The following is a 17373-nucleotide window of genomic DNA, read 5'->3' as shown; positions in this document are numbered from 1 at the left end:
AACAATCTCAAGTCAACTTCACTTCATAAAATAATGTGTTTTAGTCTAACTGCTGGACAATGGCCTGAGGGAAGAGCGAGAGAAACACAGGCACCCTTTGAACCTTACAGAAACACATATAGGTGAACACCTTGGCCTCAAAGCACAGGCGGAACTGTCATTCACATCAGTTGAGCTACATCCTATTAATCTGCCTGATATTTGACATGAAGCAGCTCACTGTTGGGGGGAGGAAGAGATGATGGGGGAGGGGCAAGAGGCACCGAATGGGCTCTCTTGTCAGCAGCTTGTGAGTGATCATACAACATGAATACACAGAGAGGAGAGCATTGTTTGAGTTTGTGCGCCCCTCGTTTCCTTTCTCTCTGCCCCCTGTCTCTCCCTCCATCCCTCACTCTCCTCCAGCACTTGACATGCATGCGGGGTGAGCACACGGGGAGGCGGGGGTAGAGGAAAAACAATTATGCTTGGCAGTCATAAATCCACAGGACGTAATTCACAAGCTATTTACTATAAATTCATTGAGTGTTTATAAATGTGGTTAAGAGAAGAGAAAAGCAGCTCGAATGCTAAAGTAAATTAGCCCCTAATTAGATTGTGATTCATGAAATTCCCTTTCAAAAGTGTTTGACACAATTAATAGCATGTGAAATTGCAAATTAATCCAATGCAGAATTGTATGCCACACTCGTGTTTATGTGCGTCTCTTGCCACTTTGAAAAACATAATGCTGTTATCACTGTGGTGACACCGTGTAAATATGCTTCCCCCCCATGTGCGGTCGTGAGGCGAGGACATCGAGGGTGAAATGAAAACCGGAGAAAGACACGGCGTGGGAATGGAGGAAAGTGAGAGACGAGGCGGTGACAGGCATTATGTTGGTTCTCTAACCTGTCAGCAGTGAAAAGTGTGCGAGCAGCAAAAATGGAGATAGCAGACTTTCTGATTATCGGGGTGTGGGAATGCGACAGATGCAGTATTACTGTGGCTTTCTGTGCCTGCGTGTAGCCACCTGTTTCATGAATTGCACTTGTGTAACTTCCTGCTTGAGCCGTGTTTTCTCATAACTTCAATAATATTTGTGTGTGCGTGTGTGTACGGGCATGCCAAGAACCACCATGTCTAGTATATTGGCTAGTATATTATTGCCTTTGATGTTCTGCAGATCCACAATATAAGTATTAATTCAGTCTCTGAGAATAGATTGAAAGGCCCCGAGTCACTGTAGAGAGGAACGTGCATGTCTTTTAATGTGACTGTGGGTATGAAGGGTGTGCAGCTAGACAGATACAAACGCTTGTCTCACACTCCTATGCATGTGTGTGTGCGCGCATGTACTTTGGCATGTGCATGTTTTTGTCCAGGTTGGTCATACGTGTAGCAGTCAAACCGACTGACTGTGATTGCATTGGTGGCGGCAGAGATTGTGAGAAAGCTGCTTGTGTGCAGAGGTTTGAATAATAAGCATCCCTCTGAGGTAATAGGGAGGAGGAGGGAGGGCCCTTCATCAGAGGTCCAGCCTGTCTATGTGTGTGTGTGTGTGTGTGTGTGTGTGTGTGGTGGTGGTGGTGGTGGTGGTGGTGGTGGGGGGGTTGGGGCAGTGGGACGCTGCCTCCTGGAACCCTACGTTCGGTGAAGCTCCATGCCTAATGGGGGGCAGAGAAGTTAATTCCTCTGCGCCGAAGCTTTATCTCATTTTCATACATATGAACGCGCCAGGCCGAGATCGATTACCGCAAACAAATTGAAATGCCTGAGACCAAGGAGGCCTGCAGAGAGGAAAGCAGAAAAGACACTGAGCATGGGGGGAGGTGGTGTGCATGTGTATGTGTCTATGAATTTCTGAGAGTGCATAAGGAAGGCAGGATTCACTGATATGGATGGAAAGGCACAAATCACTACCGCATACTGATTTTCTCCCCTCCCGCGCACACACACACACACACACACACACACACACACACACACACACACACACACACACACACACACACACACACACACACACACACACACACACACACACACACACACACACACACACACACACCTCTATTATTTAGTGTCACGCATTAAAACTCAACTCATTTCAGTTGATGCCAGCTTCTCTTAAAGAGATATTGCAGACGGGAGGTTATGAGCAAACTTACAGAGGTCCTGATGGCTCATTGAACGATTAGTCTTCAAACAGGCCCTTTTTCCCCCTACTTTCTTTATCTTTCTGTCTGCATGAGTACCCGCTACATGCCCACAATCACTTTCTCATTTTATGTCGCTTTCTTTCTCCATCTCTCATCAAACATACCATAAAATAAATGTCCATGTCATTAGTCCTCTTCTATATTAGCTCTGTCATTGACTCCCAATGGTCATTTTTGGCACTCGTCTAAAGCACTCACTGCTTCATTACTTTCTTTCCACCCTTTCCTTCCTTCATTTTTGCTTTTATCTGGCCCCACAATGCCCTGTTACACTTCTTCTTCTTTCTTTCCCCCTACCTCTGTCTCCTTCTTAGCTGTGCCCCTGTCCATGGGCCTCTCTTACAAGCAAAGTTTTCAATATTTCCCCTCTGACTCCTAGTATTTCCTTTGCCGCGCCTGCCAATAACACTCGACACAGTCCTCATACACTATAGCCAGAAAGTATGAGGGCTGTCATATACTTTTCATTGTTTTGGCTTTAATCCAGCATATTGGATTTGAACATGTAAATATCATCTTTTTGTACTGTATACTGCCTACATTTTAGAACAATACAGACGCACACAGATCATAAACAAGCATACTAGACAAACAATGAGGTTTTTGATAGCTAAACTATAACCCAAGTCACTCACCTGACCTCCACCCAATGTGGCACAGCTGCACCAGAGGCCTGTCAGGGCATCATCAGGGAAGATAACAAGCGTCTGCTGATGTACGCAACTTCTTTTGCAATGACTTTCCATCCATCAAAAGTGGAGGAGTATGTTTAAATGTGACCACAACCCCACACAGTTTGTCCACTGTCAATGTAAAAAGCCTCAATTAAAGGTGAAGGTCTGCGCTTTAATCTCAGTTTGTTTCATTTCAAATCCAACGTGCTGCAGGGCAGAGCCAAAACAAGAACAACCACTGCTGTATTGCTTTCGCTGCACCGTGGTTACAACTAAATGTTTACCTGTGAGGAATATATGGACAATCATATAGAGATCTACACAGAAACGGGCACTGCGCTGCCTGCAAAGGCTGCCTGCCTTATTACTGCCACTAATAAACCGCTGAGCAAGGCAATTAAAGCCCAACTGCTCAAGTAAAGCTGTTCAGCGTCCAACAAATAAGACTATGGTTGTAAAAGGCAGCTACCAGGTGTGAATGTAAACTATGTGAGTGTGAAGCAGGGTCCTGGAAAAGAGCATTCATGCTCAGCGAATCTTCCCTTTGTAAAGAAATTTTAAAAAGTCACTGTACATTATTAGTCTGTTTCTCTCCTAATTATTGCTTGACAAGGACCCTTTGTAAGAGTACTTTACACACAGATATCGTGATGATTTATTTTCTCTTAGAAAAGTATGTCCACTCAAGCACGAGAACAGTGACATTAATGCTTATTCAAAACAGAAGCAGCTAGCTTTGTGCAGAGGCTTTGGAACTTGGTTAATAAGCTTGCAGCTCACAGTCAGGGCAGAGAAACACAGGGAGGGTAATTAAATAGACAGGTTCATAGTTCAAGGCAAGCTGTGGTGACCTTTGTTGAAGCCCAACAGTTACGCCCAGATGGCCAAGCTGCTGCTCAGACTGGGGGAGGATAGCCACTAATAGACATGAGGGGGATTTAAAAGGTAGCCCCGGTGCCAGATCATGCAATAACAAAACCTGTTTCGAACATTTTGCATTAATTACATCATCTCCAACTGTAAATCCAGGAATCACACCACAGTGGCGCCAGGTGAAAAGACAACAAAGCAGGATGCTCTGCGGGATAATTAGCCTGGCCATGATGCGAGAAAATTCAGGTCTAAAAGCAGAGACATAATACAGGACCACAGGAAAGGGACGAAAATGGAGGAGATATATCTGCATAGGAGATGATTCACTTGATCACACTCCCATCCATTTATTTGAATTAATTACAGTATATCTTAACTTGTTAAATCCTGCCAATCAATGCCAGTGTCAAACGTAACTCTGCATCCTAAGTCTATTCAAAAACCAAAAGTATACAAATGAAATGACTAGACAGATGTTCATCAATGTCTTGTCTCAACAAATGACAAATAATTAAAACACAAGGCAGTTACTGGGACTACTGATGCAGCATTTGGCATTTTGTAAATATTTCAAACGAAACTAAAGCTAATTTTAGAGGAATACATAGAGAAATCTGTTTCAGCATTTAAAAGAGGACACCAAGGGTATGTGAGGACACTGTTCTTTCAGTGCTACTCCCTCTCTGCATTTCAGCCAGCCCCCATCCCCCTACCCACACTCAGCGTGTGCAGTCTGGGTGCCCTCACGCTTCACTGCCTGGTGCTACGGGCGTACTGGGTGTCACTCTGCATCACTCCGCATTAGACTCCACTGTATTCATTCTGGAGTGTGTGTGCACATGTGTGTCTGAGAAACCGAGAGTCAACTGGCACAATTGTGCATGCATGTGCAAACTGTGTGCGTCCATCTGGGTACAAGAGCGCTAAATGCTATGAGTGTATAATGCGTGTATAAAGTGTGTGTGTGTGTGTGTGTGTGTGTGTGTGTGTGTGTGTGTGTGTGTGTGTGTGTGTGTGTGTGTGTGTGCCTTTACGGGTCAGTGTGTGTTAATCAGAGCTGATTAATGTATAATCAGTGGTTGGAATGCATTCTTAGAAAATGAGGTAGATGAGAGGGTGCAGTTCACATGATCATGACACTGACCTTTGGGTTTCTGATCAGCAGCCTGCAGGGAAAGAGAGAAAAATGGATTTCGGAACTTAATACTGTGAGGGTGACACTTAATAATCATTCAAAGCTGTAAATAAGTCACAAGTGTTAAGACAAAACCTGGAGCTTTAATCAACAGGAAAGGGCCTGGTGTTACTCATCTAGTCTTTTCAAACCATTTAGAATTTGTTACTTTGAATGGAAAAAAAGAAGCAAGATGTTGGTTTGCTGGAAGTTTTCCTGTAAAACTCACTCTTACAGAGCCAATTTAAGTGCCAATTAATAGACTGAAAATTGATATGCACAGCTTGTTTAATATGAGTGTTGTGTGAACATGTGCATAATTTTCACCTTCACCTTTTTCTGAGCGATGTCCGTCTTGGTCTTTTCTTCTTGTTTTTTCTTTTTCTTTTCTTCCATCAAATGGTTCTCTTTCTTCTGTTGCTAGCTTCTCTCAGCTGTACAACAAAAAAGGCAAAGAGCAATGAGTGATAGATAAAGTGAAGCAGAAACGGTAGGAACCAGCTCAAATGCTTAAGTGGCCTTCACGTTAGACATTCCACATTATTACAATTATGTCGACCGATGTGCGTCGCATTCAGGGATATTCACATAATCTGTGCAAAAAAAAAAGTATTCAAATTACACACACACAGAAAGTCTCAGTCCATTCCTTTTGATCCATGTGTAAGTCAGAGCCAAAGTGCTTTCAGTGTCTGGAAAAACTTTTCCATCCACAACCATCAGTTCATACAAAAATCATGTCAGGGAGTTCAGAGCAGAACATTTTCCCTCATGGTCAAAACTGAAAAAGAGAAGACCGAAGGGGGGGGGGCACACACGTGAGTTAGAGAGAGACAAAGACAGAGAGAGAGTGAGTGAACAGCAAGAGTGAAACGCAGTGTAAAAGGGCTGGTTTAAAGACAGCAGCAAATGGCGAGAAAACAAAAAGGCAAGGGAAAAGAACTGAAAGGAAGTCAACGTAAAGGCCAACACACTTACTGAATAGGATACAAAGCCTTTTTAAAAAAGATCTGTTTCCAGTAGGCGTGAGTCAAGCTAGCTAGATAGCTAGCCCAAGGGCCAGGGAAACTATGTGCTTCAGTTTAGCCTGTATTTCCTTTGGCTCGACTTTAGTGACAGCTCCTGGAAACTATTAGAGGCATGAACTGAGCCATAGGGACAGAAAGTGTGTGTGTGTGTGTGCGCGCACACATGTTTGTTTAGTCTTCACTAAGGGAAATGGACACTTATCTGTATTACAGCATCATGTCATATTAATTCAATGATACAACTCTGTAAAATGTGCAAATACAATGAACCATCTTCATGTCAATCTAAAACAATGGCCTATTTCTATTTGCTGTTCATTCCAAACAGTGTATGTACACATGATGCAAGTGTGTGCGCACACACACACGCATGCCTGCCTTGTACAAGAAGCCTTCGTGCGTCATTCTCATTAACGGGCAGGACATGACTGTATTCCAGCTTCTTATGTGTGTGTGATACTCCTGACAATGATATATGTCTTAGAGAGTTTGTTTTTTCAGTTGTTAGTTGATCATCTTGCCTCATAAAGTTGGACTCCGTTAAGAGTGACAGCTAAATGATGACACCCGAATGTGCTACTTTTCATTTCATATCTCTGGATTTAAGATTAATGATCAGGCAAACAAGATAATTCAAGGCATCAGCCTTCTGAGAAATGTAATGGACATTTTTCACTATTTCACTAGACATATTAAATGTATGTTTTTTCATTGATTGAATAAAAAATTGATAATGAAATTCATTAGTTGACGCCTTATTGTTGATTAACATGTACTGTCCCTGACAAGAAACTAAATACAAAATACAACGTGTGCCTACACAGGGTTTGGATATGAATCAAAATCTGAATGTATGAATGAATCACAACGCTCATAACAGAAGATTAACGAAAGGCCTGCCTCCCACTGTGCTGCCCACTGGCAGGGGGATGGAGCTGTCAATCAAAAAGACAGGAGAGGCCTCACAGAGACTGTCTGATGCTGTGGTAATATCTCCGAGGCAGTAAGGGAGGGAAGGAGAGAGAGGAAGTAGACAAGGGTTAGACAGACATACAGATGGGCAAAGAGAGAGAGGTGGCGGATGAAAGGCATTGAACACTGTTGTCAACAGTGAGTTCAGAGCCAACCCCTGGGGAACACTGCCAGACTAGGGGCCATGGCAGCAGGGTAAAATGAAAGAAAGGAGATATCCCTACATTACTTTTTTTCTCCTCCATCTCGATTCTCTCTTCCTCCTTCCCTTGCTCTCTAATGTGCTCTCTTTCCTCCCTCTCTTTCATGCATTCGCAGTCCTATTTTTCAAACTGAGGAGTCTGTGTGTGTGCCATTGTGCTATCTCAGCAGCTCAGGGAAAGCAGCCCTCAGGTAATACATAGGAGCTCAAATTATGTGTGTGTGTGTGTGTGTGTGTGCATCCAGATACTTATGTACAGTATATGTCATATGTGCGGTTTATGTGCTGTAGTTTGTCAGTCATTCTCTTCCAGTACCTGAGCCCATTAAGCCTCTCCCCAGCCACCTAGCATGATGGTAACACAGCTACCATCCACAAACCTATTCAGCACTATAATACCAAGAATTAGGGTTTGGGCTGGAAAGACAGTGACAGCGTGTACACAGAGAAAGGGATGGGGGATATGAGGGACTACTGCCATTAACTCCGCGTGCTAGATTTTTCTTTCTCTATCACTTGCCAGGGACAGAGCCTCTGTGCTCACCCTTAACCCCCCATATGATAGTGGATCCACCCTATCTGGTTACTACTGCGGCTGTCACAGACATCCACAAGAAATTAGGGCTGGGTAAATCTGAACAGGCGCACAAATCTAATTACATGTGTCAATACACCTTGGGAAGCTTACAGTCAAACTGTTGTTTTTTTCTAATTTACTGTAATGTTGGAGGCAGGCTGGTAGAAAAAGCAGTTGATATGTGAAATGTGAGAGGGCAGACAGTTGTTTTTTTGAGCTGACATTGTCAATGCCAAAGTTAGCTTCCCTTCTGACCTCCTTTGCTCTCACATATATACTAACCTGCCTCTCTTGTCTCCCTAATCTCACTCGGAACTGCTGACACCAGCACCTCCTCAGCACTGACCCTGGAGTGTCTCTGCTCTGCCTTCCAGCATCAGGTTTACCCTTGGTGGCAGTATGACTCTGCAATTAGGCAAAATGTGTCCTGTTTTGAGGTTACTGACCGACACGGCCGCAGTGTGTCATTCACTCTTCTCTTATATTAAAGGGGCTTAGATCACCTTACCCAACAGACTGTAGCCAGAAGCTGTAAACTGCCTTTGAATTGGACTCATAGATACATATTTCGAAAAATTATACTCATATTCTCACCCAACCTTTTCTATCTTAAGTCCTGATCTATCCAGTGTTCTTACATTGACTTAGTGGCTTTTCTTAAGAATAGAGTTGAGCAGGAAAACATCCCAAGTCTCAGCAAACTGGGGCCGCTGGGATATTGTGAAGAAATTGCATAGTGAGGCAGTATCCGCTTTTCCTGTGCAGCATAAAACTGTTCCATATCCTGGGACTATAGGGCGAAGCTATAGAGAAGGAGGCATGACAACAAGAACCCACTGTACAGGAATGAAGGGGCTAGAAATACACGCAAATCCAGCCACACAGAAACACACAGGGAATGAGTGTTTCTGTGTGCTTGATGTGCACAGGCAGGAGGCAGTCTGTCTGATGCCTGTCTTTTTCCACCAGGGATGAAGAGGAGAGGGAGGTGGGAGGAGGAGGAGAGACGAGGGTAGGGGGGGTTGGGGATGAGTGAGAGGAAGGGAAGAAACAAGCGGAGGATGAAAGCAGGCGCAGAGAAACACCAATTAAGAACGACAGCCGCCGGAGAACCAGACAGGGTATGGAGGGAGAGGAGAGAACTGGAAGAGGGAAAAGACAGAAAGAATCCTCACTGGAGGAATGGAGGAGTTGGAAAAAAACTGAAAGGAGCACTATTGAGGTTGGCAGACAAGGAGAGACACGGAGACGGGGAAGGGGGAGAACAAGGAACTGAAATATCCATGCACCTTGATCGCTAGCATCTAGAGAAAAACGAGAGGTGAGGGGGAGAAACCATGCAAGGGTGAAAGAATGAGGGGAAAGGGGGTAGCAAAGAACTGCACTAACATGAAGACTGAGGAAGACAAAGGAAGAGAGACACCAAAACTGAGAGAAACTCAAAAACAGACAGAGCTGCAAGGAAAACATGCAGCTTCACGTGTTCTGAACGGCTGTTGGATCAACCGCAGATGCAACACCAATCACAAAGAAGGGGGAGAGGAGGGAGGAGGGAGGAGGAGGAGGAAGAGAAGAGACTATCCTCTCTCTGCAAAAAAGTGATATGGTCAGAGCTGTGGCCACAGTATGTGGTAAATCCACTCTCTACCAACATTACCATTCAGCCAGCCACCCATTCCTGTGGCATTAGAGAAGCCACAGGGCTCTCCTGAGCCTTATTACAGGGAACATTATCATGGACAGCCCTTACACCTGGGGAACAGTTCCTCAGAACCTGCTACTGCTGCTACAGACCAACCGCTCTCCACAAATGTCCTGGGGTGTGCATTTGTGTTTACTCGGCCTGAACGGCACGCGGAAAACAAGCCTGTAAATTCCACAGCTGATAAGCAGTAATAACAATGTTGTTGTTGGTGGGTGTTTCCATCCCGCAGTCACACTAACAGTCTCACTGGCTCATGGTTTGTAAGCATTCTGCGCATACCAGCATCGCTTTTAGCAGGTGGAGTGAGTGGTTTGTGAGAATATACAGCACGCTTTATTGCTACGAGACTGGACTTGCTCAATGAGCTGTGGCAGAAATATTCTTGGCCGCTGGAATCGATAGAGGGGGGACCAAACGAGGGCGAACGGGTGGGTGGAGAGTGGCGCTGAAGGGGGGCGCAAGATGGAGAAAGAAAGTCAAAAAATCAGAGAGCGGGAGAGTCAGACCTGCACTATAAATAACAGCTTTGAGGTTTGCCTCCAGAAAATTAGCTCTCAGTATCTTGGCTGCTTCCTCTGCCAAGTCAATATGAAACTTTAACACGATGGCAGCTCATTAAATAGGAAAACAGCACAATGCACAAGACCAAGCAGGCCTGCTCTCTGCCAGCACTACAGCTAAAGCTTATTGAATTCGAGAAGAAGCTGTCAAGCCGAGTGTGTTGGTGTATGCATTTGTCTTTGCTTATGACTGCTTTGTGTTCAAGAGAATATGCAGCTGTACATTTTCTGCATATGCCTGCATATTTTGCATATTTGTTTTAATCTGTGTGCCTGCCTGGCAGCTTAGAGGCTGTGAGGTGATTCCCTGTCCAAAGGTCTGCACAGCTAAGCAGTGCTATTAGCATTAATGCAATGACTGACCTCTTATGATTAACCTTAAGTAAGAGTACCAGAACTGAGCACCTCTAAATGTAGACCCACATTCTTTAATGAAGCTTTATACCACAGTTACAGAACATATTTGGCTGACATATTGGCTCACTGTTTGCAATTCAACCTGTATTTTGAGACACTTCACACATAGCTCTGGTCACCATTCAGCCTTCAGTAAATCAGGCTGCAACTAACCACAACAACAAAAGTCAGTCTTTGGGCTGTCACTGGTGAGACTTACTAACAATCAAATCAACTGAGGGTTAAAAGAGACATGCAAAGTTAGCCGGAAAAGTTCAGATTCAATGCTTTGTATTCTTTGTGAGCAGTCATGTCATACACACTACGATCCACTTTAATATGTCCCAGTATACAAATTAACAGACTACATAGTGGAATACTGTACCACTGTTTGCCACCTCGGCCTGCATGATTACATAAACACTGTTATGATATCACCTTTGTCACAATTTTGTTTACTTAACTTAGAAAACATTATTGGCTGTTTTGTAAGAAGAGCATTGTGCCAACCATGATAAAAACAAAGAAACTAATGGTAGACCAAGGCATATTCAAATCTGCTATTTACTGTAGATCAGGCATGTCAAACTGATTCCATAAAGGGCCGTGTGGCTGCAGGTTTTCGTTCCAACCAAGGAGGAGCACACCTGGCTGGAATCAATTAATCAGCTGATCTCAGTCTTCAGCTGATAACTAAGTGATCCCTTGATGTTGATTGGTTGGCCTGGTGTGCTCCTCCTTGGTTGGAACAAAAACCTGCAGCCACACGGCCCTTTATGGAATCAGTTTGACATGCCTGCTGTAGATGAATCTATCTATCTATCTATCTGTATTCTAACATTGACGGAATATACTGATGGCTTTCTGCTGGTGTCAAGATGTGATTTAAGCAATGTAATGCAGTGAAGAGAGCTCAGGAAATGAGGAAAATAGGGTTCACAGTATGTGTAACTGCCTCCTCCTCCCTTAACTGACGTTTGGGAGGAGGAGAAGGATAGAAGTATGGTCTGAGAGTGGTCTTTACCTTCTGTTTCAAATGCTGCACAGCCACGGTCAAACTGTCAAAATCAGAAGAGCCAAGCTAAAGCAAAGGACACATACATGCACATATGATGCATGCAAAGACAAATCAGCTAATCAGTAAGGCTATACTCAAGGTGACTTTGACATTCAGTCAACAATTCCCTGGCTGTCAACAGTGTAAACAATAACACAGACCTTGAAAGACAGATAGAAAATAAGTGCTGTGCTCACTTGTGGAGATAAAGCCTGCTCTGATATAAGGGACAGAGAGGAAACCAGCCATTTCAGCATCAAAAAGCTGAAAGAATTGCAATTTATGTGTTGGGCAGCTTACTTGCCCTAATTCTTTAGTATCCTCAGATACTCAGAGCCTTAATTAATATGAATTAGGCTATGCCAAACTCCATTGTTACAACTCAATCAGTCCACAAGAAATTCTGTTTTGTAATTCATCTAGGTCACTACTCAAACATCACAAGACAAGTTTTGTTGAGAATTTCCAGCAGTTCTGCTGTATCAAACTAGGTTCTCCAAAATGTACTCTTAACAATCAAAATGCACACACACACAGAAAACGTAAACACTTCAACTTCATTGACTGCATGCAAGTTTATATTAAGTGGACAAAACAGTCCACACAGCAAACAAATGACCTAAGCTGGCTAGCCTAAGCCATGAGCCCAGCATAGAGGCAAGGCAGTGCATGCTAGTGCTATTTACATAGCCCTCACTGAGGGCTTTGGAAGTGCAGCAAGTCCTTTTACATAATGGGTAAGGCTGTCTACTGTTGGTTTGGAGCAGGAAAAAGGGAACACTGTAGATTGGATGTCCTGCATATTCTCTGTCAGTTTCCATGTGATGCCCCTCTGCTTCTCTCCACGTCTCTCCAATTAGCCGACATGGAGCAGAGGGAGGGAAGGAGGCCCCCACCAAACCTCGGCACATTGAACATTCCCCTGGACCCCTGCCAAGACTCACAGGCAGCAGCTCGCCGGCTTCGGCTTCGCCTCCCCCACCCCCCTGCTTCCATCCTGGCCGGGCTTACCCCTGGTGGGCCCCCTAAGCCCCTGCCCCCTCTATTGGCACACAAGTTGGACAAGAAATAGGGGGGTTACACAGAGCTCTAACCCCCCCACCCCACTCCTCGAACACCCATAGGACTCTTCAGTTACTCTACTACAACCTCTTTCAGGCAAAAACCCTGTGTATGACATAATAATGAACAGGAGTTCAACCACTGTTTATCTGCGGATCAGGACTACCAGTCACAAGCAAAAACCTGATGGCTGCCCTTCACACTGGACTAAAATAATACTTTAAAGTCTCTGAAAAATTACATATTATTTCACCATATAAAAAGTGAGTGCAGCTTACACTTTCACACACTTGCAATCAGGAAATGTCAAATTTACGGTGCACTAGAAGATAAGAATATGACTACCATAACATGAGATCACTGTCTCACACCAAAGCAGATCAGTGGCAGACCTGCAGTGAACCCTGGCTGAGACCTGGGTCACATAGACCAAGAAGACTGCCACTGTCAATGGCAACACAGGTTTTCCCTTAGACATTACTTCACTTGAAAGAAAATTACAGACTTGAGACAACCCTCACAGGCAACCTGTAAATGTCAGTCAGTCTGAGCGTTTGGAAGTGATAATGACAGACTGATTGTGTATTTTTTTTTCAGGGTGATGTCCATCCAACTAAGGACACTACGACTACTTATCTCTACTACTGTCAACACCACGGTCAACACACAATCACCCCTTGCTGACTCTCACACACATAGATAAACACTTGTCACTTAGTACAATGACCACACCAAATACATAACCTGGCAAGTCTTTATACTGCCACCCTCGACTTCAGAATAGCTGCCCATAGAGCAAAAGAAGAGGGTAATGGTTTTTGGCAGACTCCAATTGAATCCAGCTGATTCTACTGTCAACGCCTCCCTACTGGTGCAGCACCCTGCGGCAGTGTTAAGCGTGTTATCTATCAGGACTGTGCCAGTTGTTTGAAAAGCCTCATAATCACAGGCTCAGTAACTACCATGGTCAGGCCTGGGCTAAGGTCAATGACGGGGAAAGGGGATAGACAACACGAGACACTTTTCCAAAGCTTGACTAAGTGGGAATTACCAGGGCAACACACAAAATGTCTGACGAGGGATAGAAATGTTTTTATTTGTTTGAATCTCCAGGGCAAATAGTTGTAGCCGCTGTACAGAAATAAAAAAGTTACAGTTACATTTGAAAACCAGGCTAATGACAGCAACCCGAGGACTGGACCGGTGTTTGTGCTTTGTCTGATAAAGGTCAGACGGGGGGAAGCATGCTTTAGGATTCCTATTTAATAAATGACCCTGCCCCTCCAGTGATAAGGGGCTGCAGATGGAGTTGCTGCCCGGGTTTCTCCTCATGGCTTTGTTACAATACACTCTAATCAAAACAATGTCTAGATGCCAACAGCCTACAGCCTGGTTGGGGTTAGAGCCAACATGGGTTATGGGTTTCCTGCCAGTACGCTGCCAAAATGGCAAAAGGAGTAATATAATTCATTGACTCTGAGCCCAAGTGAGAGACTGAATTTCTGACTTTGGGTCTTCTGCACCAGGAAAGAACTAATTATACGTTATATATAAGTTATAAGTTATATTATAAGTTTTGCAATTTTTGTGTCTAGATTTGCAGATATTGGTATAGACTGACTATCAGTGCTCCCAAAGGATAATTTATGCATTCCCTACGACTCCTAAGATTGAACATTTGTAAGAAGATTAAAACAGAAACACAACTGACTTCTTCATTGTCCCGAGGGTAACCCCAGTGCTGGTGACCTAATGCCCATACACACCCCTAATTTGCTCTAATGCCCTCCAGATGAGCCACCTGCTGTAGCTGTAGTGATAGCTATGGTGCTAATGCAGCTGTGTCTGGGAAGGGTAAGCAGTAACAGTAAAGTATTTAAGAAAACTAGCAGACTCCCTTCCTCCTCTTACCAGGCTTTAGGTCTTTCTTTTCTCCCTATTCACTAGTTTTACATACACACCAGAGGGCCCCTGCAACATCTTTTCACAGCCAACCCCTTACTGCGAGCTCTTCAGCGATTTGGAAAGAAGGGCGTGCATATGGGAGGACCCTTGACCCCAGCTAAGAACAGGGTTCTGTGTGTGTTTCTGTGAGTCAGCTGGGGTGTCCAGGGCACGCAGGAGGCAGCTCACGACCTGATTAACAACTGCAGGGCATTAACCAACTGCCAGGGCTTTGGGCTCGACATAAACGGTCACACACTCCCATGGCAGAAACGGCAGGCGTTCCCACGTGTGTGTTCACTGGCCGATTCAGACACAACCACACGGCATCTGCGACAACAACACGCTCACATTCCGAGACGTGGCACAGACATATCCAGAAACAGGAACAAAGGCATACAAGCAAATATTTATGTACCATACCCACGAATAAATGCCCCAACAGTCTCCCCAGCCGACTGCAAATGTACACATGTATGGGTGCCAATGCTGCTCACGCACGTTTCTCATTTCATCACCTCACTGGTGTGTGACGATAGAGATAAGACAGTGGTGACAGAGATGTCAGAGTGGGGGAAAGGAAAAGGGGGTTTGAAATTGAACGGGAAATTATGTTCTTCAATTAAGACACGCGGAGGAGATATTAAAAGCTATACTCCAGTGCCTGGGGACAGGATGCAGGAAGGGGGGGATGCAATGGAAGGCGACAGTTCAATCAGAATCCCTGGCTTTCTCACCAAGCCGGGGGGGTGGAGGAAGGGAGGGAAGAGAGACAGGACGGCTATGTTTAATATGTACTTGGAATTAGTGTAGAGGAATGTGCAAGATACATGGTGTGATACAGCTCCAGCATGAACCAAAGACTACAGAGGAGCAACAACGGACCAACAGAATGCAAGACTGTGCCTCTGCCACACTGAGAAAACACCGCAGCTACAAATGTGCAGGCAAAAAACAGAAAATCTAACAAAAGTGTACAGTCTTACTGCCACAATCCGGTTCACTCTGTCAACAATCGACCTACAGAGAGTCCCGTGTGAGCCCACTGGCACACCATCACCTTCTGATAACTAGAAACATTGAAAAAGACCAGGCAGTTCTCTCAGGCAGGTCAAGAAACCATCACATTACATGCTCACATGTGCAGAGTGTGTTCCAGTCCACTCAGCCAATCATGAAAGAGCGATGATATAACACAAAAGTTCCCAACATTTCCATGCCATGCCACTCCAAATAAACACGCAGCAAATACAATCATCAACCTTATTATGAATATCCTAAAGCAACTTATGCGAGAGCACCCCTCATCAGTCAGCCTAGGGTCTTCTTATCCATCCAGCAACACATAAAACACTATTCCTAATTCTGCAGGGTCCCCCCTCCTCTTAAAAAAGCCTTCGGGTGTTTGGGTGCTCACTGAGCAGACTATTGTGTCTCACTTTAAAATCATTTCCGAGAACACACAACAAGAATATTCTGAAGAAATCGCTTAATTCTGGCACCACAAATAAGCACAGATATGGATGTTTCAATTATGTGGCTTGCTGTAGTATCAACGTTGCAATTGTAGCTAGGCTGAATTGAGATATACATATATAAGATTTAATGCCACGAAAAATAACAGCACGCTAATGGTTATTTTTGCTTATTTAGTAGTAGCTTGTGTCTACTTTCCTCTTGCCGCTGCGACTTTGATTTTCAAAGAGCGATCAGCAATGACATTCATCAGTTTATCAAAATTATTTGAGACTCACCTTGCGTTAACCACAGCTTGGGCAGCTTTCAGTGATGAGTCGGTGCATGGCAGAAAAAAAAATATGCCGAAAAGCATTCTCCGTTGTCTTTTCTAAAGTTACCCGTAAAGAGATGGAGCAGAGATTCAGTCGCAATTAAAGTCAGACTTGGCAGAGAAGTCGACTGCTGCTGAAGCAGCTTGGTGACGAGATACCGAGGTAAACAACGGCTTCCCAGCCAGATACACACACAGCAAGTACGGTAATTTAAGCTTTGAGCAAAAAAAAATAATACAAAAATGTGTCGTGAAATTACACACGCTGAGAAACAGTTTGTTAAAACGTCACGATATAACGGGGGGCGGGGAGGGGAAAGAAGCACCACTAACAACAACAACAAAAAACACGAATAAAATGATTTTTAAAAGCAGCTAAATTATGTAAGCTAAGGTTAGCGCTCGTTGGCGCCGCAAGTCGTCGACCGTTGCGAGGTTTTGCGAATCACAGAATTCAGGCAGTTTTCGTTAAAAAGAAAAAAAAACGATGACTTCTCGCGTATTAGATCAAGCTGACGGCCAGCCAGCCAGCCAACTTGTTTTAAAGTGCAAAAGAAATGTTTTTGTTTAGGTCGCCAGCCGGACGACTAGCGACGCGCCGGCTACCGCGAATGCAAAGTGAGAAACGACTCCGGGGAAATACATTCTGTGTGGATCCAGACAGCGGAGCGGACAGTCATGGTAGGCGTTCAGTGAGCTCTCGTTGACAGCGGTCTCGCAGCCATTTTGTTCAAACTAACAACACTGCAGTCTCCCTCTCCTCCTCCCAGAGAGCAGACAGACCAGGAAGTGGCTCCAGATACGTCACTCCCGACCAACCAAAACACCAGACGCTAACTCCGCCCGCCGCCCTCCGGCCGCCCCCCGCACTCTCCTCCGAACCTCCCAGCGGCCGCAGAGGATGGACGGGCTCGAGCTCACATTTCCGAGGTAATTGCTGAGGCATGCAGCTAACAGTGGGCGCTTAAAAAAGAAACAAATGTGATGCTGTTATAGAGTTTGAGAGGAAGATATTGTAGACAGCAAAACCTAAACCACATAGACATTAACTGTAATTCAATCAGAAGTATAATAAATAACTGTTTATTACCTACTATGTACTTATGCTGCTAGCGGCAACAGTATGGACCCTTCACTTAAAGCTGCTCCATCAGTTTAC

At 44.5% G+C, this 17373-nt stretch overlaps 1 protein-coding gene across 4 annotated transcripts in view; it reads right to left on the bottom strand.

Annotated features, from left to right (window-relative positions):
* tnrc6c2 (trinucleotide repeat containing adaptor 6C2) overlaps positions 1–16920 on the bottom strand; it is a 53511-nt gene extending 36591 nt beyond the window's left edge. For 3 of the 4 annotated variants that reach the window (XM_041934428.1, XM_041934431.1, XM_041934432.1), the window contains exons 1-3: positions 16180–16920; positions 5256–5356; positions 4893–4914 (exon numbers count right to left, since the gene is read on the bottom strand). In XM_041934428.1, coding sequence (XP_041790362.1) covers positions 4893–4914; positions 5256–5318 — 85 coding nt within the window. In that variant the 5' untranslated portion in view covers positions 5319–5356; positions 16180–16920. Of the gene's footprint in view, positions 1–4892; positions 4915–5255; positions 5409–16179 lie in introns of those variants that run through there. The other variant, XM_041934430.1, reaches the window with a different exon arrangement.
* Between the last annotated feature and the right edge of the window lie 453 nt (positions 16921–17373).

The sequence above is a fragment of the Chelmon rostratus genome, chromosome 3, assembly GCF_017976325.1.
Source record: "Chelmon rostratus isolate fCheRos1 chromosome 3, fCheRos1.pri, whole genome shotgun sequence".
Taxonomy (NCBI): Eukaryota; Metazoa; Chordata; class Actinopteri; order Chaetodontiformes; family Chaetodontidae; genus Chelmon; species Chelmon rostratus.
The sequence above is the reverse complement of the archived record's forward strand: the minus strand, read 5'-3'. Positions and strand labels throughout refer to the sequence as shown.